We start from the raw sequence: 27,137 nt of genomic DNA on the forward strand, positions 1-27,137 counted from the left end.
ATATTTGTACTTGTTTTCATATATATATGTGTGTGTGGGTGTACTTGTTATTTATATTTTTTTTTACTTGCAAGTGTACTGGAAGTGTTTTGTTTTCCTGTAACTACTATCTTTGATTTTACACAGAAATCCAAAGCAAAAGACAAGAAAGGAAACGACGAACAACTGCAAATCCAGTGTATAGTGGAGCGATCTTTGAACCAGAGGTACTAATTTAATATCCTAAACTTCATTCAACACATAGATTTTGCAAGGGAGTGGGTGCTAAAAACAAGAGGGTATAGGTTTAAGAACAGAAACAAGAGTTTTAAAAGGAACATGAGGGTTTTTTTCTTCATGTACAGGCTTGTGCGTATTTGGAATGAGCTTCCAGAAATAGTGTTTGAGGTGGGCACATTAGCAAAACTTAAAAGACGTCTCGATACATACAGGGATAGGAGATGTTTAAAGGGCTTCAGACTAAATGCAGGCAGATGGGATTAGCTCACTGGGAAATACAGTCAGCATGGATGAGTTGGGCAGAAGAACCTGTTTCCATGCAGAATGATGCTATGACTGTATTTCAGTCATTAAAGATGCCTTCTCATATAATTAATGTTGTTAAATAGTCCTTATTGATGAACATTGCCAACCTCACATTGAACTAAGATAAATAATTAAGCAAATCATGGAGTGGAAATTCCAGTTCCCAACATCTCAGTACTTAGATTGAAACTGCACAATAAATTGTTATTAAGAGCACCAAAATACCCATAATTCCTAAACCCAGTCAAACAAGGTAATATTTTATACAATTTCAATATCAATTTAGGAAACATTTTGATAGGATTATTTAAATCTTTCCAGTCTGCACTATTCCCATGCCTTTCAGTAATTTTCTAAATTATTTTCAGCTGTTTTGAGAATTGATTAATTTGGTATAAGCTTCTTTTCAGGAAGCCACTTTAATACTTCCATAATCAGTAGGAGAAGAGATCAACTACTCTGCAATCTAATTTTGTGGGCTAGTTAATTTTTAACCTGCCTTCCACTCAGGCTATCATTAATTCTGCTTATTAAGAATTTTTTAAAAAGAGATTTTCTCATATAGAATGGAGAGAATAATAAAAAAAAGTTCTAACCTGTTTAATACTCAAAGGATTGAATGGGAATAAATATCAAGGATGATTTCTGTATGATGTCCTAGATTTATTGCCATCCATTAAACATGTAAATCTCTAATTTTAATACTTCCAAATAGTTAACATGAATTAATGCATATTTTAAATATACTGTTAATAAATGTAATTATACCTCACTTAATATGTTTTAGAATGCTGTATTATGGTGTTTTAATAAGCTTTATACAGTATATCTGTAATAGCTATATAAATTATAGTTCTCAGTTCTTTTTGTAATACTTTTGGGAACTAACGTTTGGATTTCTCGGTAGCAATATGAAATGCCTTTTGAATTTGTAATGATAGAATCAGAGGGATCAGGGTTAGTGGGAAGAGCATGCAAACCAATGGACGAACTGTTTTATTCTTTGTTTCTGAGATTTGCACTGTTTTTTTCTTTGTAATACAGCGCAAAAAATCTGCAGTAACTTACTTGAACAGTCCTGTGCAGCCTGGGACACGGAGAAGAGGTAACTTTGTGTAAACAAGTGAATATTTGGAAGTTCTATTGTTCACTTTTACTTGTCATTTACTATAAGTAATAGTGATGGCACGGCTAGTCTTGAGAAATAAAGCCTTGGTTTTGAAAGCTTATGTAATGTAACAAAATAGTTTTTTCATTTGTCTAGATGAGATAGATAGATAGATACTTTATTCATCCCCATGGGGAAATTCAACTTTTTTTCCAATGTCCCATACACTTGTTGTAGCAAAACTAATTACATACAATACTTAACTCAGTAAAAAAAATATGATATGCATCTAAATCACTATCTCAAAAAGCATTAATAATAGCTTTTAAAAAGTTCTTAAGTCCTGGCGGTTGAATTGTAAAGCCTAATGGCATTGGGGAGTATTGACCTCTTCATCCTGTCTGAGGAGCATTGCATCGATAGTAACCTGTTGCTGAAACTGCTTCTCTGTCTCTGGATGGTGCTATGTAGAGGATGTTCAGAGTTTTCCATAATTGACCGTAGCCTACTCAGCGCCCTTCGCTCAGCTACCGATGTTAAACTCTCCAGTACTTTGCCCACGACAGAGCCCGCCTTCCTTACCAGCTTATTAAGACGTGAGGCGTCCCTCTTCTTAATGCTTCCTCCCCAACACGCCACCACAAAGAAGAGGGCGCTCTCCACAACTGACCTATAGAACATCTTCAGCATCTCACTACAGACATTGAATGACGCCAACCTTCTAAGGAAGTACAGTCGACTCTGTGCCTTCCTGCACAAGGCATCTGTGTTGGCAGTCCAGTCTAGCTTCTCGTCTAACTGTACTCCCAGATACTTGTAGGTCTTAACCTGCTCCACACATTCTCCATTAATTATCACTGGCTCCATATGAGGCCTAGATCTCCTAAAGTCCACCACCATGTCCTTGGTCTTGGTGATATTGAGACGCAGGTAGTTTGAGTTGCACCATATCACAAAGTCCTGTATCAGTTTCCTATACTCCTCCTCCTGTCCATTCCTGACACACCCCACTATGGCCGTGTCATCAGCGAACTTCTGCACATGGCAGGACTCCGAGTTATATTGGAAGTCTGATGTGTACAGGGTGAACAGGACCGGAGAGAGTACGGTTCCCTGCGGCGCTCCTGTGCTGCTGACCACCGTGTCAGACCTAGAGTCTCCCAACCGCACATACTGAGGTCTATCTGTCAAGTATAAAGGAATTTTGTTCAATAAGTATACATTCCCTTTAGCTTACCTGTTCATATCAATTCATATTTAAAGGTATTAAGTTATTACTATTAAAATGACTTGATTTTTAAAGAAATCAAAAATTTGAGCACCATTGTAAAGAGCAGGCACTTGTCCAAAAAGAAGAAATCCATATGGACAGTCTTGGATAACAGCTAATACCCAATTTAGAAATATTTCTCTACAAGCCACAAGTCTTCAGAACTTTTCCCTTTTGGTAAGAATACATTTCCAACTCCTACATCAAAACATTTGTTTACTGGGCATAAGGCTTGTAACCACTCCATTGTGCTGCAGTAATCTAGTGTTTTCAAGCCTTGTGCTCAGATAATATCTCTGTATCCCACTACTAGCAGTGTCTTCAAATATTTTCTCCATATCACACACTGACTTGTCTGATTTCCAAGAATTGCACTGCTGAGATCTTTGCATATGTTTGTCATTACTGAGCAATGTTTAACATTTCAAAAAATATTTACATTTGATACAATTGAAAAACAAAAATCCAGATTTACAGACACACTAAAATTTTGCAGGTGCTGGAAATCTTGAACAAAACACATAAATTGCTGGTGGAACAGGCAGGCAGCATCTGTGGAGGGAAATGTACAGTCAACATTTCAGGTCAAGGTGCTTCATCAAGACTTCATCAGTGCAGATGAAAGGTCTGTTCTGAAATATCAACTGTTCATTTCCCTCCATGGATTGTACCTTACTTGCTGAGATCCTCCAGCAATTTTTGTGTGATCCTCAAGAATAACACTGACTACCCTTTTACTATAATTGACAGATCCCTGTATCCTCGCTCACTGTCTTCTCTCCTTGACAGTGGAAAGATAGAATTTCTTTGGTCCCAGTCTTTCATTTCACTAGCCTGTTTTCTACAATTTCTGCCAGCTTCAGCTAGATTTCACTGCCAAACATTTTCTCATCCACCTTAAGCATTTCAAAGGGACTATTATCTTTGCAACCCTCTGGTCTGCTCTTCTGTCCCACCAAACACTCATCTTCTGGTACTTTTTTCATGTAATTATAGACATTATCTTCACTTCCTATCATATAGGCTAACAAGTGAAACAGCCATTTAATTGCACTTCTTCCAATCCAGCGTACTAAATCCAGTTTTTACAATGTGATCTCTACATTGTAGAAATCAAATGTAGATCAGGTATCTGCATTGTAGAGCATCTGTATTCATTCTTCAGTGGTGATTCAGTGTCCACTTTTGTCTGCCTCTTTAATTCTCCATTCCACTTCCATTCCATTCATTCAGGTATAACTTTCTCTATCTGCATCAGAATTGGCTGTTTTGGCTGTAAGTGATACTGGCTCAGTTTTTCTCTCTTCATTAACATAGCCAGACCTGCTCAGCATATCCTTTAGCCTCATGTACTCTCCCTTTATAACAGATCTCAACTCATGGTTTTCATTCTTTATTTTTAATTCCCCCAATCATTCCATTGATTAGATGATCTTGATACTTGCAACCCACACACAATGCTGGAGGAACTCAGCAAGTCAGGCAGCATCTATGAAGGGGAATAAACAGTCGAGTTTTGGACTGATACCTTTCATCAGGAGGGAGAGGAAGGGGTTTGAATATGAAGGTGAGAGGAGGAGAAGGTGTACAGTATGGCATCTGATAGATGAAACTAGGTTAAGGGGAAGGTGGGTAGGTAGGAGACAGGGTGAAGTAAAGCTAAGTGGAGATAGGTGGAAGAGATGTAGGGCTGAAGAAATCTAATAGTAGAGGACAATGGACTGTGGAAGAAAGGGAAGAAGAACCAAAGGGAGGTGATGGACAGGTGTGAGAAGAGAATGGGTGAGAGGGTTACCAGAATGCGGAATGAACGAAAGAGAGGGGGAAGGAGTGAAAATTACTGTAAATTAGACAAATTGATGTTCATCCCATTAGGCTGGAGGCCACCCAGATGGAATATGAGGTGTTGCTCCTCCCACCTAAGTTTGGCCTCGTCATGGCAGTAGAGGAGGGTGTGGACAAATATGTCAGAATGCGAATGGGAAGTCAAATTACAATAGTTTTGTCTTTTATGACAGACAGAGTGAAGCCGCTTGACAAAGCTATCCCCAATCTGCATTGGGTCTCACTGATATAAAGAAGGCTGCACAGGGGACGGCAGATACAGTACATGGGAACACCTTGGCAAAGCATGCTTCCCCATATTGGAGATGTTCCTTTGTTCAATTCGTCACTCCCCATCTTCTCAGAAATTTGATTTCTTTCTTGCCCATTTCTGACAAAGGATCTTTGACCTAAAACATTAACTCTTTTTCTCTTTCTGCAGATTCTGCCTTTCCAGCATTTCCAGGTCTTATTTCAGATTTCCAATATCTGCAATTTTTAATTTTCTTTCTTTCCAGACTACTAAGCAAATAAGTGGTGACATATTGTACAAAGCAATATAATAAAGTGGTAACTCATTCTGCAGGAACACAAGAATATCATTTTTCAGTGATATCCTTTACTCTACATACCAAATGCTATTGTCCCAATCTTTACCTCCCCCAGCCGCCACCTTCCACCAACTCCCCAGTCATCATGGGCTGGTCTTCACTACTTAGCAGGTGAGAAGAGCTCTGGGGAAACTCAGACACAGCAAAGCATTGGGACCAAATATTGTGACCTCAAGGTCCTGAATGAGTGTTCAGATCAGATCTCAATCCCTTACAGTTTGCTTACCAGAGCACATTGGAGTTGATGATGCTGTCATTTACCTGCTGAACAGAGCCTCCTACCATTTGGATCAGCAGGGCAGCGCTGTGAGGATCATGTTTTTTGATTTCTCAAGTTGCTTTAATACCATCCAGCCCTTATTGCTGGGGGAAAAGCTCCATTTAATGCAGGCTGGCACTTCCATTGTATCCTGGATAATGGAATACCTGACTGGCAGACCGTAGTTTGTGCAGCCACTAAACTGTGTCAGATGTGGCTATAAGCAGCACTGGAGCCTGACAGGAGACTGTATTGGCTCCCTTCCTGTTTACCCTATATATCTCGGACTTTAGATACCTCACTGAGTCAAGTAATTTGCTGAAATTCTCTGATGACTCCGTAATAGTTTGGTGTATACGTGGAGGACGAGAGGATGAATACAGGGGCCTGGTGGAGGACTTTGTCATTGGTGCAGACTGAATCATATGTAACTCAACCTCAGTAAGACAAAGGAGATGGTGATGGACTTTAGGAAGACTAAGCTCCCTGTTACCATTGATGGTGAGGACTTACAAGTAGGGGCACCTGGATGACGGACTGAGTGGAGCTCCAACATAGAGGTTGTGTACAAGAAGGGCCAGAGTCACCTCTATTTCCTGAGGAGACTGAGGTCCTTTGGAGTATGCAGGCCTCTCCTTGACATGTTCTACGAGTCTGTTGTTGGCAGTACAGCCTTCTATGCAATGGTGTGCTGGGGCAATGGCATCAACACAGGTGATGTCAAAAGGCTCAATAAAATGATTACAAAGGCTGGTTCTGTTATAGGAGTCAAACAGGACTCTCTGGAGGTTGTAGTAGAACAAAGGACCCTATGGAAAATCCTGGCAATTTTGGACTATGTTTCTCACCCTCTGCATGCCACCTTGGCTGAACAAAGGAGCACTTTTAGTAATAGACTGAGACAATTGCACTGCTCCAAAGAGCCCTATATGAGGTCATTCTTACCCTCGACCATTAGGCTATATAATGAGTCAACCTATAGCTAGGGAAGTGATGATCTACTTCTGTTAGACTGTTTGAGGTAACTGATATTTTATTCTTTCTTCTCTTCTAATATTTGTATATCTGCACTTGCAATAGCAATACTACTGTGACACTATTTTCCTTTGGGATCAATAAAATATCTATCTATCACTCTACTGAGTAGAATTAACTATCTTCAGTATAAACACTAACTTTATCATACTTTTTATATCAACATTATTATTTACATTAAAATGGGTAGTAAAAGGTCACTATTTTTTTTAATGTATAGTGTGTTCTGGTTAATTAGGACACATTGAGACTAGTACATTTTAGCCCAATTAAGCAGCTAGACCAATTAGCCAAAGTTTCAGGGAAATAGTTTTAAAAAGGATATAAAAAACAAACTATCATTTAACTGAGTAACAAATAATGTATTTAAATGAAATACAGAATAAATTAGAACATTACCAAAACTACCGCAGTACTATAAAACTGTGTATTGGTTCCTTATAGTTATTGACGGGGATTCATTCAATGTACGCTGACATGTTCTTCTGGTTGATTGTAAGTGAACAAAATCAGCGCAGATACCTAGTGTAAATAGTGGACTGCCTTTAAGCAGTGCTTTCAACGACTGCATCCTCCAAGTCTTCATTTTGATTGCAAGATCGGCAAAGACCCACTTTTTTGTTATTGCTGAGATAGTATCAAATTTGTTTTCTTTTTATTAATACCAGCATTCCTCAATGTAATTTTCTGGAGGAGATCTTTTATAAATGGCTTTTAATTTTAGAAACTGAAGATAGAGTTACTTTAAATTCGTCAAATGTAATAGGTTGTGTACTAGAATTGAGATTGAAACAGCTACTGTAGTACAACGCACACTGGCCTTCCGATCTATGGTAGGGTGATTTTATTAGAAACCTTTAAAACAACAATTCCCGGAAATGGTTTTGACAATCTTCTTATAACTTTTTTATTGATTGCTTGATATTTAAATCTGAAGTACTTTTGGAATTTTGTTAGGAAAATCCATAATGTTTAAAATTCATTACATATAGTACTTAAAAGTTACTATATTACCAATAATAGTTTCATCCTAGTGTTAAACATCTGTACGTAGTAAATCAAGTAACATTTATTATGACAAATATATTAACTTCATTTTATTCCATTTATTAATCAATTAATGCCATTGTTGTTGCTGCATTTTCCTTGTTTTGACTTTTTAAACATACGATTGTGTATTAATGCTGTCTGTGCTCCCCCTTTCTCTTAATGGCAGCCAATGAGGATCAATGGTTGAAGGTATGTGTTTGTATATATTTTGTTCTTGTTTTCTTTCTTACGTGTAGGTCGCCCTCCTAAGTACAATCACGTGTTGGGTTTGGGGGCAATGGCACCTTCCTCCCCTCCGAGTCATCCTGCCTCCCCAGATTTCGAAAACACAGAGAATTTGCTCAGTTTTGGTGCTTCAGCACAGTCTGCATCCAGTCCCAGCTCTGTAGATGTAAGTGACATATTTCACAGGGTTACCTAGCCAGAGCATTCATTGTCACAGTTTACGTAATCTTTTATCATGGGTGGCAGTGTATAAAAATGGAGTAACAGTCATTTGAATGAAAATGTGAGCTTTCACACCTCCTCCTCCTCCTCACCCTTCACCTCCATTTCTTTCTACATCTCTTCTATGCATGTAGTTACTAAACAAAGCTTCCAGCTTCACACAACAGCACAATATTATTGTATGCAGTGCAAAGTGCATCATACAGTATATTGCAACCGTGGTTAACATTCCTGTCTATATTCTTGATTGCTCTAAATCCCTAAATCCATTCTCTAGAAGAATGGATTGACTCTTCAATTATTGTTTGCATTATTATTATTATAATATAGTGAAATTAAATTTTGTTGCTTTCAATCTGTCACATCCAAGAGAATGAAGTTTTGCATGCTTTCAGATATAAGGATTCAATATGTGTTCTGAGTGGCTCACCCAGTTTCCACAATACTAATTAACATGAAGTATGAACTTGGATTTTCAGAAGGCCTTTGACAAGGTGCCACACATGAGGCTGCTTAACAAGATGCAAGCACATGATATTACAGATATGATTCTAGCATTGATAAAAGCTTTTCTGGTTGGCTGCCAGTGACTAGTGGTGTTCCACAGGGTGTTGGGTCTGATTCTTTTTACGTTATACAGTGGCATGCAAATGAGCTCTCAGATAACATTTACCAAGGTCTCAGGCCTTAATTAGCTTGTTAGGGGGCTATGGCTTGTTCACAGTCATTGTTAGGAAAGGCCAGGTGATGCAAATTTCAAAGCTTTATAAATATGCTGACTCCTCAAACCTTGTCCCAACAATCAGCAGCCATGGGCTCCTCTAAGCATCAGCCTAGCTCTCTGAAAATTAAAATAAATGATGCCCACAAAACAGGAGAAGGCTATAAGAAGATAGCAAAGTGTTTTCAGGTAGCTGTTTCCTCAGTTGGTGATGTAATTTAGAAATGGCAGTTAACAGGAATGGTAGAGCTCAAGTTGAGGTCTGGAAGACCAAGAAAACTTTCTGAGAGAACTGCTCATAGGATTGCTAGAAAGGCAAATCAAGACCCCCATTTGACTGCAAAAGACCTTCAGGAAGATTTAGCAGACTTTGCAGTGGTGGTGCAACTCTACTGTTCTACTGTGCAGTGATACCTGCACAAATATGACCTTTGTGGAAGAGTCATCAGAAGAAAACCTTTCCTGCATCCTCACCACAAAATTCAGCATCAGAAGTTTGCAAAGGAACATCTAAGCAAGCCTGATGCATTTTGGAAACAGGTCCTGTGGACTGATGAATTTAAAATAGAACTTTTTGGCTGAAATGAGCAAAGGTATGTTTGGAGAAAAAGGAGAAAAATTGCTCCCACAAAGTCTACCAGCAAAATTGGATATGCATACCCTCACGGAAGAGACCAACATTTTCCAAGCATTACATTCACAGGTTTGACAGGCTTACAAGGAAGAGGACTACTCCACAGAGAGGAGTGACTATCCCACCATAGAACTTGGGAATTTTGTTCTGATCAAGAACTGAGATTTCATGAATTTCATGAAAAGAACATCTCTCCAACTGTTAAGCATGGGGGTGGATCGATCGTGCTTTGGGCTTGTGTTGTGGCCAGTGGCACAGGGAACATTTTGCTGATAGCGGGAAGAATGAATTCAATTAAATACCAGCAAATTCTGGAAGCAAACATCACGCTGTCTGTAAAAAAGCTGAAGATGAAAAGAGGATGGCTTCTACAACAGGATAATGATCCTAAACACACCTCGAAATCCACAATGGACTTCCTGAAGAGGCGCAAGCTGAAGGTTTTGCCATGGCCCTCATAGTCCCCCGACCTAAACATCATCGAAAATCTGTGGATAGACCTCATAAGAGCAGTGCATGCAAGACGGCCCAGGAATCTCACAGAACTAGAAGCCTTTTGCAAGGAAGAATGGGTGAAAATCCCCCAAACAAGAATTGAAAGACTCTTAGCTGGCTACAGAAAGTGTTACAAGCTGTGAAACTTGCCAAAGGGAGTGTTACTAAGTACTGACCATGCAGGGTGCTCAAACATTTGCTTCGGGCCCTTTTCCTTTTTTTGTTATTTTGAAACTGTAAAAGATGGAAATAAAGTAATCTTACTTAAAATCTTTTACTCGCTTAGCTATTCACAGTAACAGAAATTTTGACCGGGGTGGCCAAACTTTTGCATTCTACTGTATGTCAGTGATTCGGATGATGGAATTGATGGTTTTGTTGCAAAGTTAGCAGATGATACGAAGATAGGTGGAAGAACAGGTATTTTTGAGAAGAATGGGCAAAGAAGTAGCAGGTGGAATATAGTGCTGGGAAGTGTATGGTCCTGCACTTTGGTAGAAGAAATGAAAGGGTTGACTATTTTCTAAATGGAGAGGAGAATACAAAAATCTGAGCTGCAAATAAGTTTGGGAGTCCTTGTGCAGGATTCCCTAAAGGTTAATTTGCAGGTTGAGTCTATGGTGAGGAAGGCAAATACAATTCATTCATTTCAAGAGGACTAGAATATAAAAGCAAGGATGTAATATTGAGACTTTATAAAGCACTGTTGAGGCCTCACTTGGAGTCTTGTGTGTAGTTCTGGGCCCCTTATCTTAGAATGAATGTGCTGAAACTGGAGAGGGTTCAAAGGAGAGGTTCACAAAAATGATTCCAGGATTAAACAGCTTGTCATATGAAGAGTGTTTGATGGCTCTGGGCCTGTATTCACTCTAATTTAGAAGAATGAGGGGTGACCTAATTGAAACCTATCGAATGGTGAAAGGCCTTGATCAAATGGATGTGGAAAGAATGTTTCCTATGGTGGGAGTGACCAGAGGAAACAGCCTCAAAATAGAGGGGTGTCCTTTTAGAACGGAGATGAGGAAGAATTTCTTTAGCCAGAGAGTGGTGAATCTGTGGAATTTGTTGCCATAGGCATCTGTGGAGGCCAAGCTTTTATGTATATTTAAGGCAGAGGTTGATAGATTCTTGATTGGTCAGGGCATGAAGGGATACAGGGGAAAGGCAGGAGACTGGGGCAGAGAGGTAAAATTATGAAATGGCGGAGCAGACTCAATGGGTCAAATAGCCTATATCTGCTCCTATATCTTATTGTCTTACAAAACAAAGATCACATTAATATATTTATAGTGATGTGTTAATAATTTTCAATGGCAAAGGTATATTTGGGGAAAACTAGATATAACTATTCATTACTTAGAAAAAGTTATTAACTATTAGTAACAGAAATGAATATATCCTTACCCATCATTGATGTTGTTGCCAGTAGTGAGTACAAAACTTAACTCTGAAGATTTTAGATGTCTCGTTTTGAAGCATAGAGTATGATTTATTAGCATTTTGCTGCGTAGAATCTTGGTTCACTGTTCCTCAAAACCATTAAATGTTGTAGAATCTGATCAGCCACTTGCTGTTTCATCAGAATTCATTGGTGAACCAGTTGCTGTTAGTGCCTTTCGAACTGATTGACTATTGCCAGCCGGATTAATTATTGTTTAAATACTTGGAAAGCCAGTTCATGGTGTGTGGGAATTTCATTTTTGGGAATAGGCTGTAATTGGTGTTTTTCCAACACACTGATTTAATGCAGTCACATATTACATTTATGAAATCAATTAAAATATAGTTGATTAAAATTTCACTTTGAAACTTATTGATGCAAATATAGATAACCATTTGTAATGGGAGAAATTACTCAAAAGGACTCTTGTCAGTGAGAAGAGGTTTAAAGTCAGAATTGTACAGCATATGAACAAGGCCTTCAGCACACCGTGCTGACCATCATGCCTTATCTATACTAATCCCTGCATACTTCCAAGTCCCTCAGTGCCTTGTTCTTTCATGTCCTTTTAGATTGCCTCTTAAATGTTGCTCCTGTACCTGCCTCCACTACCACCTTTGACAGCTCAATCCAGTTACCAACTACTCTTTCTGTGAAAAATTCCTTTTAAGCCTTATCCCTTTCAACTTAAATCTATGCCTTTAATTTTAATTCGCCCCTACCATGGAAGCAGGTTTGTGATGATCTACCCTATTAATGCTCTCTCAGCCTCTTTTGCTGTAGGAAAAACAGATACAGCCTATCCAATTTCTCTTTAGAATTCAAGTTCTCCAGTCTAAGCAGCATCCTTGTAAGTGTTTTCTGCAAACTTTCTAGCTTATCAATTTTCATTGTACTGCGACAACCAGAACTGCACACAGTACTCCCAAGTACAGCCTCATCATTGTTTTGTGCAATTGTAATATGACATCCCAACTCCTGTAGTCAGTCAGTGCCTTGACTAATGAATGCAAGCATGCCATATGCCTTCGCTATTCATTATGCCACCAATTTTGGTGTCTTCTCCTATAAAGTTGTACAGTAAAATAGGAATCTTAATTGTGTGAATCTTAATCTTAAGTTTCACGGTATCCTTGAAAGGTTAATAAATATATTTATTTTCTTCCCTTTTTCTGGAAAAAATGTATTTGAATGATCAAAGTTTACTTTGGTGGTAACAAAAATAATTGATCTTGTTGAAGATCTGTGGCATTTTAACAGCTTTTGACTTACAATTGAATCTCAATTGCCGGTTTCCATTCTCATCTCTACTGCCCATTATGTCGTTGCCATTTAGGGCAGCAATAAAGGTCCTCCATCTCTGGCGGTGTTCAGGGTTTCCTTCATCGTGTCAATAGCTTGGTTTTCACTAATATCAGTCATGCAAGTTCCAGGTAGCAACTCAGGAATACTGTCATACTCAGTTGTAAAAGGATTCTTCATTGCTGTTTGCATAACAATTTTGTGTTACCAGTCAGGGTTGTAAGCCCTGAGCTCAACCCCTGAACCTGGAGGTCCAATGGACCAGTCTTAGCCTGCCTTCTACCTTTTGACCTGTTTGGCATGGGTGACTCTATCAGGAACCAAAGCATAAAACTCTGATTCCAGCCAATAGCTCTCCATGCCATTGAGGCATGCAAGCCTCCAAACCATGACAAGGTTGTAGTTCTCTTGGAGGTTCTATTCTCAGAATATTCTTATTGGAATAAGTTCAAAAAATAACTTCCATTCTTGAGAAACAAGCTTTCATTTTCTACTATAGATTAAAATTCTGTTTCTGTATTTAATCTGTTTCTGTGTGTTGTGTGTGCGCATAGGGAGTTCGATGATTTTTCCCAAAATATGTGTGAAAATTTGTATGTATTGTGTAAGGGAATTGGTATGTTTTTACTTTGGACAAGTCATTCACTGCATTTGTGGGAACTCCAAGAAAAATTGTAAAAGAAATTAGATAGACTAACAATTAAAGCCATATATGAGCAGTTGCAAATTAACTTTTTTTAATATTTTGTAACATCTTTAACTAGGGTTTGCCCTATTTAGCCACAAGAGCTACTTTACAAAGGGGTCCTGTCAGCAAGATGCAAGATGAGACAAATGACGTTGAAAACATCACGAAAAATACCACCTTGTCTGTGAGTGTATCTTATTTGTTGCAAATGTATATTAAAATCTGTTTAAACAATTTAGCTCAAAAGAGATCTTATTTGAAAGGTGGTTAGGCTTCAACAGAAGAGCAGCCTGAACCGGAAAGTATTGTTCAGCAAAGTTAGTAGAGGACTTCAGTAGCATATAAAGCAAAAGGGAAACTAACTTACTTGAGGGGAAGCTTCCAATTCTGTTTTGACTGCCTGTCCATGGTGTAGTCCAATCACAGCTACTTTTGTTGCATTAATTTAGTCATTTTTCATTCATTCATCTGATTGTTTAGTTCTTCATCATTTTTAAACAAAATGCCATGTGCATTGTACAAATTGTTAGGTATTTAATAACTTGATAAAATAATTTTAAACCTTGTTTCAGTCTACAGTTTAATTCTCCGAGCAATTTATACAAAGGTGCAATTACAGCTGCAAAAACTTCAAATTGATAAAAAGGGAGAGGAATAACTAAGGAAATGCCCTCCGGAATTTCTGAGTTGTCATTGATGCTGGATTTGTTTGGTGCATTTAACGACTTTTGCTGCTCAAGTCTATTTTTTCTACCAGTTTAGGGCATAGCACGCATTAGGTAACAAGACATTCATGTGGAAGATGGTAAACTTGGTTCTCATGGGCAGGAAGTCCCCTGCAATGGATGTTATAGTGCTGGATAACTTTACTTTGATATGTGTCTCCCACATTGGGAGACACAAATAATTAACAACAGTTAAAAGTTAAAACCCAAAGCTATAATGATTATGTGAATTTGTTTTTTGATAGGGTGACATCCATGAGGATTTCTGCTCTGTGTGTCGACGTAGTGGACAGCTGCTGATGTGTGACACTTGTTCTCGTGTGTATCACCTGGAGTGCCTGGACCCACCATTAAAAGCCATTCCCAAAGGAATGTGGATTTGTCCTAAATGTCAGGAGCAGGTGTGGGCTTAGACAGTTCCTTAGACTTAATTTTATCTAATATAATTCTGGTAGTCATAGGGTTTGTGTTTAACTTTTTGGTGGGATTTGCTTTAGTAAATTTTTGTTTGTTATTTAATGTCTCAATCACTCCAGGGTATACACATAGGTGTATAATTTCTGACAGCTAGCTTAAAAATTATCAGTACTGAATTGTACCAGACCACATATAATGTTTGGATGTTTTTTGGTTGGTTACAGATCCAAATATTTAGCAAGTTAGATGCTTTGGTTGATACCAATGAAAACGGAGATTTATTTTTCATTTGTCTAAAAAGCAGAATGGTTGCTTTTTCTGTCACCCAGCTGTTAAAGAGAAAAACTAAATTTAACTCTCTCAATCTGTTACACACGAGGTATAATACTATAAACTGAAACCAGCTGCAATTAAAATTTGTCAGATTATCAAATCTTTCTGAAAAGGGTTCGTATATAAATAGCATGCAGTGAAGAAATAATGGTATTGTATGCAATGACATACCTGGTACCCTTAGTATAAGAGATAAGGAAGATTGTTGAAACCTGAAACTGCACCTTACCTGAAAACAATTGCACAATAAGAACTTTTTTATTCTTCTCATTGATCATCCATTTGTCATGCTCATAGCCAAACACTATTTGGATAGTGCTGTGGATTTAATTCCCTTTTGTTAAAGTGGAAGTGTTTCCCATTAGGCATTAATACTGAGAGGAAGACAATACAAAAGATAAATCTACCTCAGTACTTTGTGGATAAAACAGCCTTTGCCAGAAGGCAGGATCCTTCATATCACTCATGTGAATTGCAAATTCTTTACAGTTTTAACATCTCTGAAAATGACAATCAATATGCAACATTTTCTGTCCATCACTGTTAAAAATGTTCTGTTTTTAGATTCTGAAAAAGGAAGAAGCAATCCCATGGCCTGGAACTCTAGCAATCGTTCATTCTTACATTGCCTACAAAGCTGGTAAGAGCTTGTTGTTTTGAGTTTATTTACAGGATGTATTGGCTATTATGTATCAAGTGTGTTGTATGTTATAATGATGCTCTCTCTCCTGTGAAACATTGACTAATATTTATTGTGGGAGATGGGTCCTATTAAGTGTTGGGCTTAAGAACTGAATAAATCCGTCATTATCTTAGCGTGATCTGTATTACATGTTTCTTTATGTAAATTGTGTAACCCAAATAAGAAGTTTGCTGATGGCGGTAACAATAAGAGTGTACAAATACTTCTTCCTATAGATGCTGCCTGGCCTGCTGCGTTCCACCAGCATTTTGTGTGCGTTGCTTGAATTTCCAGAATCTGCAGATTTTTTCGTGTTTGCGTACAAATTGGGTACTTTATTTAGAACTGATTAGGGATAATCAACATGGCTTTGTGTGGGAAATCATGTCTATCAAATCCTGTCTCAGCAGGCCAGGCAACATCTATGGAAAAGAGTACAGTCAACGTTTCAGACTGAGACTTTTTAGCAGAGCTGGAAAAAAAATCCTCCCACCACCCCTCCAGGGATAGGGTTCCTCTCGTCCTCCTCCAGTCCCAAACAAGAGAAGATCTGCAGGTGCTGGAAATCCAAGTAACACACTCAAAATGCTGGAGTGCGTTACTTAGATTTCCAGCATCTGCAGATTTTCTCTTGTTTGTGTCTCAGATTTGCTTGAGGTTTGTGAAAGTATGACTAAGAAAATAGTTTAGGGTAGTGCAGTAGACTCTCTGCATGGACTCAAGAGCAGTGTCTTCATAATCAGCTTTAATATCACTGGCATATGTCGTGAAATTTGTTGTTTCGCAGCAGCAGTACATTGCAATTCATAGATGTTTTATGTAATGCAATGGGAAGTATATTAAATAGTGAAAAGATATGGTGAGGTTGTGGTCATGCAGTCATTTTCCATTCAGAAATTTGATGGTGAATGGGATGAAGCTGTTCCTGAAACATTTGAGTGTGTATGTCTTTGGCTTCCTGTACCTCCTCGATGGTAGCAAAGAGAAAAGGGCATGTCTTGGGTAATGGGACTCCTTAATGATGGATGCTGCCTTCTTGAGTCATTGTGTTTTGAGAGCGTCCTCAAAGCTGGAGAGGTTAGTGCTCATGATGGAGTGTACAACTTACTGCAGCTTTTTCCAATCCTTTGCAGTGGCCCCCTCCGTACCAGACAGTGATACAGTAGCATGCAAATGTTTGGGCACCCCAGCCAAGATTACTGTTACTGTGAATAGTTAAGTGAGTAGAAGATGAACTGATCTCCAAAAGTCATAAAGTTAAAGACGAAACATTCTTTTTAACATTTTCAGCAAGATTAGTGTATTATTTTTGTTTTGTACAATTTTAGAGTGAAAACAAGGAAAGGAGTACCATGCAAAAGTTTGGGCACCCCAAGAGATTTGAGCTCTGAGATAACTTTTACCAAGGTCTCAGACCTTAATTAGCTTTTTAGGGCTATGGTTTGTTCACAGTCACCGTTAGGAAAGGCCAGGTGATGCAAATTTCAAAGCTTTATAAATACCCTGACTCCTCAAACTTTCTCCCAACAATCAGCAGCTCTTCTAAGCAGCTGCCTAGCACTCTGAAAATTAAAATAAATGATGCCCACAAAGCAGGAGAAGGCTATAAGAAGATGGCAAAGCATTTTCAGATAGCTTTTTCCTCAGTTCGTAATGTAATTAAGAAATGGCAGTTAACAGGAACGGTAGAGATCAAGTTGAGGTCTGGAAGACCAAGAAAACTTTCTGAGACAACTGCTCATAGGATTGCTAGAAAGGCAAATCAAGACCCCCATTTGACTGCAAAAGACCTTCAGGAAGATTTAGCAGACTCTGCAGTGGTGGTGCACTGTTCTACTGTGCAGTGACACCTGAACAAATATGACCTTCATGGAAGAGTCATCAGAAGAAAACTTTTCCTGCGTTCTCACCACAAAATTCAGCGTCTGAAGCTTACAAAGGAATATCTAAACAAGCCTGATGCATTTTGGAAACAAGTCCCGTGGACTGATGAAGTTAAAATAGAACTTTTTGGCCACAATGAGCAAAGGTATGTTTGGAGAAAAAAGGGTGCAGAATTTCATGAAAAAAACACCACTCCAACTGTTAAGCACAGATCGATCATGCTTTGGGCTTGTGTTGTGGCCAGTGGCACAGGGAACACTTCACTGGTAGAGGGAAGAATGAATTCAATTAAATACCAGCAAACTCTGGAAGCAAACATCACACTGGCTGTAAAAAAGCTGAAGATGAAAAGAGGATGGCTTCTACAACAGGATAATGATCCTAAACGCACCTCGAAATCCACAATGGGCTTCCTGAAGAGGCGCAAGCTGAAGGTTTTGCCATGGCCCTCACAGTCCTCCGGCCTAAACATCATCGAAAATCTGTGGATAGACCTCAAAAGAGCAGTGCATGCAAGACAACCCAGGAATCTCACAGAACTAGAAGCCTTTTGCAAGGAAGAATGGGTGAAAATCCCCCAAACAAGAATTGAAAGACTCTCAGCTGGCTACAGAAAGCATTTACAAGCTGTGATACTTGCCAAAGGGAGTGTTACTAAGTACTGACCATGCAAGGTGCTCAAACTTTTGCTTCAGGCCCTTTTCCTTTTTTGTTATTTTGAAACTGTAAAAGATGGAAATAAAAAAGTAATCTTATTTAAAATATTAGAGAAATGTGTCATGTTTAGCTTTATGCCTTTTGGAAATCAGGTAATCTTTTACTCCCTTAGCTATTCACAGTAACAGAAATTTTGACTGGGGTGCCCAAACTTGCATGCCACTGTACAACTAATTATAATGCTCTTCACAGTACATTTGTAGAAACTTGCGAGTCTTTGGTGCATACCCAAGCCTCCTCAAAATCCTAATGAAACATGTCTGCTGCCAATCCTTCTTTGTAATTGCATAATATGTTGGACCCATTTTCAGAGATGTGTGAGACCCTGGAACTTGAAACAGCTCACGCTTTCCACTCTGATCCCACAATGAGGACTGATGTGTCTCCCCTTGGCTCCCACTTCCTGAAGTCCACTATCAATTCTTTGGTCTTATTAATATTGAGTACAAGGTTGTTGTGACACCAGTCAATCAGTTGATCTGTAGTGCTCTTGTACGCCTCATCACCATCTGAAATTCTGCCAACAATAGTTGCGAGATAGGCAAATTTATAGATGGTGTTTGAGCTATACCTACCGCACAATCACAAATGTAGAGAAAGTAGAGCGGTAGACTAAGCATACTTCCTTGAGCTGCACCAGTGTCAAGGAAAAGTTATTTCCGATCCACGTTGACTGTGGTTCCTGGTGAGAAACCCAAAGATCTAGTTGCAGAAGTTCAGGTTTTGGAGCTTGTTGGTAAGAACTGAGGGTATAATTGTGTTGAACGCTGAGCTGTAGCCAATAAACAGCAACCTGACAATAGGTATTGCTGTTGTCCATGTGATCTAAGGCCATAGAGAGCCAGCGAGATTACATCCACCGTAGACCTATTATGCCGACAAGCAAATTGCAGTGGGACCAGCTCATTGCTTAGGGAAGAATTGATTCTAGCCATGACCAAACTCTTGAAGCACTTCATCACAGTAGATGTAAGTGCAACTGGGCAATAGTCGTTGGGGCAACAAACACCGCTCCTGGGCACTGGTGTGCTAGTCACCCTTTTGAAATAAGTGGGAACCTTTAACTGCAGCAGTGAGAAATTGAACACTCTCTCCACTTGGTTGGCACAAGTTTTCAGTGCCCTACCAGGTACACCGTCAGGGCCTGACAACTTACGAGTGTTCATCCTCTTGAAAGATGTTCTGACATTGGCCTCTGAGACAGAGATCACAGGGTCACCAGATGCTGCAGGGATTCGCACAGGTGTAGTTTTTTCCTTCCTTTCAAAGTCTGCATCAAAGGCATTGAGCTCATTTAGGAGTGAGGCATCACTGTCATTCACAATGTTAGGCTTTGCCTTGTAAGAAGTAATGGACTGCAAACCCTGCAAGAGCTGACATGCATCTGATTCTGTCTCTAACTTCAATCGGAATTGTTTTAATGCTCTTAAAATAGCCTTCCAGAGGCGGCACCACATAGTAGACTGTTATTTCTCATTTATATTAATGATTTGGATGAGAATTCAGGTGCCATGCAGGTTTCAGCACATCATGGGAACCAGCCTGTGGGGTCTGTCTATCCTTCTCACTCCCTCGCTGAATCAGTCAGAATAATCAAAGACCCCACCCACCCCAGACGTTCTCTCTTTTCTCCTCTTCCATTGGATAGAAAATACAAAAGCCTGAAATCACATACCGACAGACTGAAACAACTTCTATCCCACTGTATTTAGGCTGTTGGGTGGACCTCTTGTACGATAATATGGACTCTTGATCTCACAATCTACTTTGTTATGTTCTTGCACTTTATTGTTAACCTGCATTGAAGTTCTTTGGTAGCCTTTGCACTTTATTCTTCATTGTCTTTTTACCTTATTCTGTCTCAAACCAGTGTGTAATGATTTGATCTGTAAGAACCGTACCAAGGAAAACTTTTCACTCCATCTTGGTACATGTGACAATAATAAACCAATAATGGTTACTAAGTTTGCACATGACATTAAAATTGGCGGTGCCGTGGTCAGTGAAGAAGTGTATAATGAATCTGATTTACTGGGCCATTGGGATAAGGAATGGAAGATGGCGTTTAATTCAAATAAATACAAATTGTTGCATTTTGGTAAAATATACCAGTACAGGACTTGTACAGTAGATAGCTAGTGCACTGAAAATGGATCTGGAGGTAGTGTGAGATGTGGAAATTTTAGGAGACCTCCAATCTCCCTGATAACTATATTTTCACAAAGTGTACCAAGCTACAGCTCCTTAGAGACTGTTAAGCAGCTGGTGCTGCAGCTGGATGATCTTCGGCTTAAACGTGAATATGAGGAGTGATAGATAGGAGCTAACAAGAAGGTAGTCACCCCTGTGTTGCAGGACGCAGTTACCTGTGTGACTATCTGACTATCAGGAGAGGGGAAGGGAACAGGCAGCCAGTACACAGTACTCCTGTGGCCTTTCCCCTCAATTCAAAGGTTCAGAAGTTCATTTTATTAGGGAAGATTGTATGCTGTATACAACTCTAGATTCATTTTCTCCAGATCACCATGAAGCAAAGAAAAACCATGGAGGTCGTTAAAAGAAAGATATCAACCCCACCCACTCCACCCTGTACAAAAAATAAAGAAAAAGAAACAAAAACTTGCAAACCCTAAATTCCCAACCCCCTCCCTCACATTAAAAATTAACATATCAGCCACCTGGAAAACAATAACAAGGACATCAAACCTCAAAGTCTCAACATGCCAATCGACAATAAGAAAGAAAGCACAGAAAACTGAAGAAGGCCAATATGAACGACAATCCACGTCAATAATCACATAAATCTCAGTGACCACTCAAACACAGCGGCCTTCTGAGGAGAGCGACTCGAAATAAGCGGCGCAGTATGCCAAGGACAGTGATAGCTCAAACACAGCTGCACGGCCTTCCAAGGGAAGAAGCCACTCAAATGTAGCAGCGCAGCTTTCCAAGGAAAGTGGCTGCTCACACACAGTAATAAGTATACCACTTTGGATCCTGTTGGGGTGGGATGGGGGAATGACCTACAGAGGAAAGCCACATCGACCAGGTCTCTGGCACTGAGACTGACTCTGTGGCGTGAAAAGGGAAGGAGATGAATGTAGTAGTGATAGGAGATTCCATAATTAGAGGAGCAGAAGTCAGATTTGGTAGATGTATAAGATTTATCCAGATGGTATTTTGCCTCCCAGGTGCCAGGCTCAAGGTTGTCTTGGATTGGTTCCACAGTATTCTAAAGGGAGAGGGTGAACAGCCATAAGTCCTGGTACATATTGGTACCAGTGACATAGATGGGAAAAGGGATGAGATCCTGAAGAGAGAATATAGATAGGCAAAAAGCTGCAAAGTGGGACCTCCTAGGTTGTAATTTCTGGATTGCTGCCTGTGCCACGTGCCAATCTGAACCAGGTTTAACATCACTGTCACGTGTCGTGAAATTTGTTGACTTTGTGCCAGCAGTACAATGCAATATATAATAATAAGAGAGAAAAAATGTGAATTACGGTGTGTATGTATGTCTGTATGTACAAAATCATTAAAATAAATATGTAGTGTAAAAATAAAAAAAATTAAAAAGTAGTGAGGTAGTGTTCATGGGTTCAATGGCCATTCAGAAATCAGATAGCAGAGAGGTGGAAGCTGTTCCTGAATTGTTGAATATGTGCCTTCAGGCTCTTGTATCGCTTTCCTGATGGTAGCAATGAGAACAAGGCATGTTCTGGGAGGTGGAGGTCCTTAATGATGAATGCTGCTTTTTTGAAGCATTGTTCCATGAAGATGTCCTGGATGCTCTGGAGGCTAGTGCCCGTGATGCACTCTCTGCAGCTTATTTCAATCCTTGCAGTAGCCACCCCTCCCCACAGCAGACAAATTAAGTTGAGGATCCAGTTGCAGAGAGAGGTATAGAGGCCCAGATTTTGGAGCTTTTCTATCAGAACTGATAAGAGTGCTGTGCTGTTGTCAATAAACAGCATCCTGACATAGGCCAATAAGGCTAAGAATAGGATGACTTGGCAGATGAATGTGTGCTGAAGAATAGGTGCAGGGACAGTGTTTGAGGTTCTGAATCATTCAGATAGCTTCTGAGGAAGGTAACCTGTACAAAAAGGACAGCTCCTGAACCTGAGGAGGACCAATATTTTTGAGGGCAGGTTTGCTAGAGCTGTTAGAGAGAGTTTAAACTAATTTGGCAGGGGATTGAGAACTGGAGGGATAGGGCTGAGCATGGGGCAGATGGTATACAACTAAATGTGTTGTGTAGTGAGACTGTGAGGAAGAGCATGAAGCAAATTTGAAGTTATTGTGATGGGTTAAAGCATAACAGGAGACCAAAATCAAAAAATGTGATGAATACGGAACTGGGGGTGTTATATTTGAATGCACACGGTATACAGAGTAAGGTGTATGATCTTGTAACACAGTTAGAGCTGGGCAGGTATAATATTGTGAGCATCTCTGAGTTGTGGCTGAAAAAAGATGCATCCAAGAATATTCATTGTATCAAAAGGACAGGCAGGTAGGCAGAGGGGTTGGGTTGGTTCTGTTGGTAAAAATTGAAATCAAATTCTTAGAAGGAGTTGATATAGGATTGGAAGATGTAGTATCCTTGTAGATAGTTAAGAAATTGCAAATGTAAAAAGACCTTGATGTGAGTTATATACAGGCCTCCAAACAGTAGTCAGGATGTGGGGGACTAATTACAATGGGAAATAGAAATGGCATGTAAAAAGGACAATGTTGTGATAATCATGGGAGATTTCAGAATGCAGGTAGATTGGGAAAATCCCTTTGGTACTGGATCCCATGAGAGGCAATTTGTTGAGTGCCTACGAAATGGCATTTTAGAACAGCTTGTAGTTGAGTCCACTAGGGGAATAGCAATTCTAGATTGGCTATTATGTAATGACCCAGGTTTGATTAGGGAGCTTAAGGTAAAGGAACCCTTGGGTGACAGTGATCATGATATGATAGAATTCAAAGTTCAAAGTGTATTGTGTTATCACACTAGGGATACATGTCACGATATACAGTACAGCCCTGAGATTCATTTTCTTGCAAGCATACACAATAAATCCAGAATCAAATGACAACCATAATAGAATCAATGAAAGACCAAACGAACTTGGGTGCTCAACCAGTGTGCAAAAGACAACAAACTGTGCAAATACAAAAAGAAAGATATAATTAATTAATTAATTAATTAATAGATAGATAAGCAATAAATATTGAGGAACATGAGATGAAGAGTCCTTGAAAGTGAGTCCATAGGATGTAGGAACATTTGAATGATGAGATGAGTGAAGTTGTGTATAGTTTATCCCCTTTGCTTCAAGAGCCTGATGGCTGAGGGGTAATAACTATTCCTGAACCTGGTGGTGTGAGTCCTAGGGCTTCTGTAACACCTTCCTGATGGCAGCAGTGAGAACAGAGCATGACCTGTGGGGTTGGGGTCCCTGATGATTGACGCTGCTTTCCTGCAGCAATTCTTTTTGTAGATGTGCTCGGGAGTGGGGAGGGCTTTACCCAGGATGGACTGGGACGTATCGACAACTTTTTATAGGATTTTCCTTTCAAGGACACTGGTGTTTCCATACTGGGCTGTGATGCAGCCAGTCAATATACTGTCATGCATGCATTTTTAGAAGTTTATCAAAGATGTCATGCTGAATCTTCATAAGCCCCTCAGGAAGTAGAGTGCTTTCTTTGTAATTGCACTTACATGCTGGGCCATGGACAGGTCCTCCGAAATGATAATACTGAGGAATTTAAAGTTGCTGGCCCTCTTCACCTGTGATCCTCTGATGAGGACTGGCTCATAAATCTCTGGTTTCCTCCTCCTGAAGTCAATAATCATCTTCTTGGTCTTGCTGACATGGAGTGAAAGATTGTTGCTGCAGCACCACTCTGCCAGATTTTCAGTCTTCCTTTTATATGCTAATTCATCACCACTTTGATTCTGCTTATGACAGTGGTGTCAGCAGCACACTTGAATATGACATTGAAGCTGTGCTTAGTCATAAGTGTAAGCAAGTAGAGCAGGAGGCTAAGCACACAGTCTTATGTGCACCTGTGCTAAGAGAGATTGTGGAGGAGATTTTGCCAATCCAACTAACTGGGGTCTACAAGTGAGGAAATCCAGAATCCAATTGCACGAGAAAGTATTGGAGTTGATTAATTAGTTTTGAGGGGATGAAGCTATTGAATGTTGAGCTGTAATCAATAAAGAGCACCCTGATGTACAACATAGGACATAGAATAGTACAGTACATTACAGGCCCTTCAGCCCACAATGTTGTGGTGACCCTCAAACTCTGCCTTCCATATAACCCCCCACCTTAAATTCCTCCATATACCTGTCTAGTAGTCTCTTAAACTTCACTAGTGTATCTGCCTCCACCACTGACTCAGGCAGCGCATTCCACGCACCAACCACTTTCTGAGTGCAAAACCTTCTTCTAATATCCCCGTTGAACTTCCCTCCCCTTACCTTTGCTGTCCAGATGTTCCAGGATTCAGTGAAGAGCCAATGAAATAGCATCAGCTGTGGACCTATTGCTCCAGTAGGCAAATTGGAGTGGATCCAGTGGTTTCTCAGGCAGGAGTTGATATGTTTCATCACCAACCTCTCAAAACACTTCATCATGGTGGATGTAAGTGCTATTGGACAATGGTCATTGAGGCAGGTTACAACATTCTTCTTAGGCACTGTATAAATTAAGTCTGCTTAAAGTAGGTGGGTACCTCAGACTGCTGAAGGGAGAGGTTAAAGATAACAGTGAACACTCCAACCAGTTGATCTGCACAGGTATTAAGTGATCAGGTATCCCATCTCAGTTGGATGCTTTTTGTGGCCTCAAACTCCAGAAGGCTGGTGTTTCTGGGGTAAATTCAGAAGGCGCAGGATAGATAAATCGCAAAGATGAAATGTTCTAAAGGAAGCTATTCTAAGGTATTTAACCATGGCTGAGAAGCGAAGTCAAAATCAGCATCACACATCTTCATCAGGGCCTCAGCCAGAAACTTCAATTGTTTATTCCTTTCCATAGATATTGCTTGACCTGGCGAGTTCCTCCAGCATTTTGTGTCAGTTGTCTTGTATTTCCAGCATTTGCAGATTTTCTTGTGTTTGTCAAAGCAAAAAAAGGGCAAAAAATATAGCAAGTGGGTGTTGTTACGATTACTAAAGAGAAGGTGCTTGGGAAACTGTGAAGTCTGAAGTTAGATAAGTCACCTGAACCAGAAGGACTACACTCCAGGATTCTGAAAGACATAACTGAAGAGACTGTGGAGACATTAGTAATGATCTTTTAAGAATCATTAAATTCTGGAATGGTTCCTGAGGATTGGAAAAATGCAAATGTCACTCCACTTTTTTAAGAAGGGAGGGAGGTAGAAGAAAGAACATTATAGTCCAGTTAGTCTGACTTCACTGGTTGGAAAGATGTTGGAGTTTATTGTCCAGAATGAGGCTTTGAGGTACTTGATAAAATAGATCAAAGTCATTATGGATTTCTGAATTGTGGGAGGTCCAATTAGAACAAAAGTGTGGACAAATTTCTTCAGCCAGAGAATGGTAAATCTGTGGAATTCATTGCGACAGATGGCTGTGGAGGCCACGTCCTTGGGTATATTTAAGATGGTGGTTGATAGTTCTTGATTAATCAGGATGTTAAAGGTTCCTGTAGAAGGCAGGAGAAGGAGTTAAGAAGGATAATAAATGAGCCATAATGGATTGGTAATGCAGACTCAATATGCCGAATGGCCCGATATTGCTCCTATGCCTTATGGTCTTGTGTTCTTAAATAGTAGAGTCTTGGGAATTTTATGGAATGGAGAAACCTAGTTCTCTGGCCAGTTCATTGGCTATATTTAAGAGGGAGTTAAATATGGCCCTTGTGGCTAAAGGGATCAGAGGGTATGGAGAGAAAGCAGGTACAGGGTTCTGAGTTGGATGATCAGCCATGATCGTACTGAATGGCGGTGCAGGCTCGAATGGCCTACTCCTGCACCTATTTTCTATGTTTCTAGAAGTTAGATATTTCATTAACAGTAGTGACAAGAGACTGACAGCAGTGAAAAAGGCTTTAGGCACACTTGCATTCACTAGTCAGGATACTGCATACTGAAGTTGAGATATAATGGTACATGTGCAACAAGTATTAGGAATGCCACATTTACAGTACATAGTGCATAGAACACAGAGGGCAGAACAGGCTCTCTGGCCCACAATGCTGTGCTGACCTTTTGACCTACTCTTAAGATCAATCTAACCCTTCTCTCTTACCTACTCCTCCATTTTTTATCAGTCATGTGCCTATCTAAGAGTATCTTAAATACCCTAATGTCCTTGCCACCACCACCATCCCTGGTAGGGCATTACACATTCTTGACGCTCTCTCTGTAAAAAAAAAAACAACTTGCTCTGACATCCCCCTGTTGTTCCCTGCAATCACCTTAAAACTTCCCAGGGTGGAAATGGTTAACACCAAGGAAAAAGTCTCTGGCTATCCACTTGATCTATACTGCATCCTGTTCTAGTCACCCTGCTTATGAATGATGCCATTACACTGAAAGGGGTGCAAAAAAGACATACAATTCTTTTATTGGGACTGAAAAATTTGAGTTACGAGGAGAGGCTAGATAGGCTAGGATTTGTTTCCCTGACGTTTAGGAGGATGGGGGGTCATCTTGTACAAGTTTATAAAATTATAAGCTGAGAATAGCCTCTATTTTCCCAAGGGAAGAGAGTTCAAAACTAGGGGGCAGAGATTTAAAGTGAAAAGGGAAAGCTTTAAATGGAACTTGAGGCACGTTTTTCATATGAAAGGTGGTGAGTATAGGAGCGAGCTACCAGAAGTAATAATAGAGATGGGTATAATTACAATTTATGAAAGTCATTTGGACAAGTACATTAATAGGAAAGGAGAGGGAATGAGGCAATGCAGACAAACAGGATCAGCTCAGTTAGA

At 39.7% G+C, this 27,137-nt stretch overlaps 1 protein-coding gene across 6 annotated transcripts in view; it reads left to right on the top strand.

Moving 5' to 3' along the window:
- Positions 1–27,137, top strand: part of phf21aa (PHD finger protein 21Aa) — a 395,003-nt gene that overhangs the window by 351,249 nt on the left and 16,617 nt on the right. For 3 of the 6 annotated variants that reach the window (XM_073049159.1, XM_073049160.1, XM_073049164.1), the window contains 6 exons: positions 127–206; positions 1,570–1,630; positions 7,919–8,073; positions 13,487–13,594; positions 14,381–14,536; positions 15,450–15,525. In XM_073049159.1, the coding sequence (XP_072905260.1) occupies positions 127–206; positions 1,570–1,630; positions 7,919–8,073; positions 13,487–13,594; positions 14,381–14,536; positions 15,450–15,525 (636 nt within the window). Of the gene's footprint in view, positions 1–126; positions 207–1,569; positions 1,631–7,848; positions 7,872–7,918; positions 8,074–13,486; positions 13,595–14,380; positions 14,537–15,449; positions 15,526–27,137 lie in introns of all 6 variants that reach the window. The other 3 variants (XM_073049161.1, XM_073049163.1, XM_073049162.1) reach the window with 3 other exon arrangements.

The sequence above is a fragment of the Hemitrygon akajei genome, chromosome 6, assembly GCF_048418815.1.
Source record: "Hemitrygon akajei chromosome 6, sHemAka1.3, whole genome shotgun sequence".
NCBI classification, from domain to species: Eukaryota; Metazoa; Chordata; class Chondrichthyes; order Myliobatiformes; family Dasyatidae; genus Hemitrygon; species Hemitrygon akajei.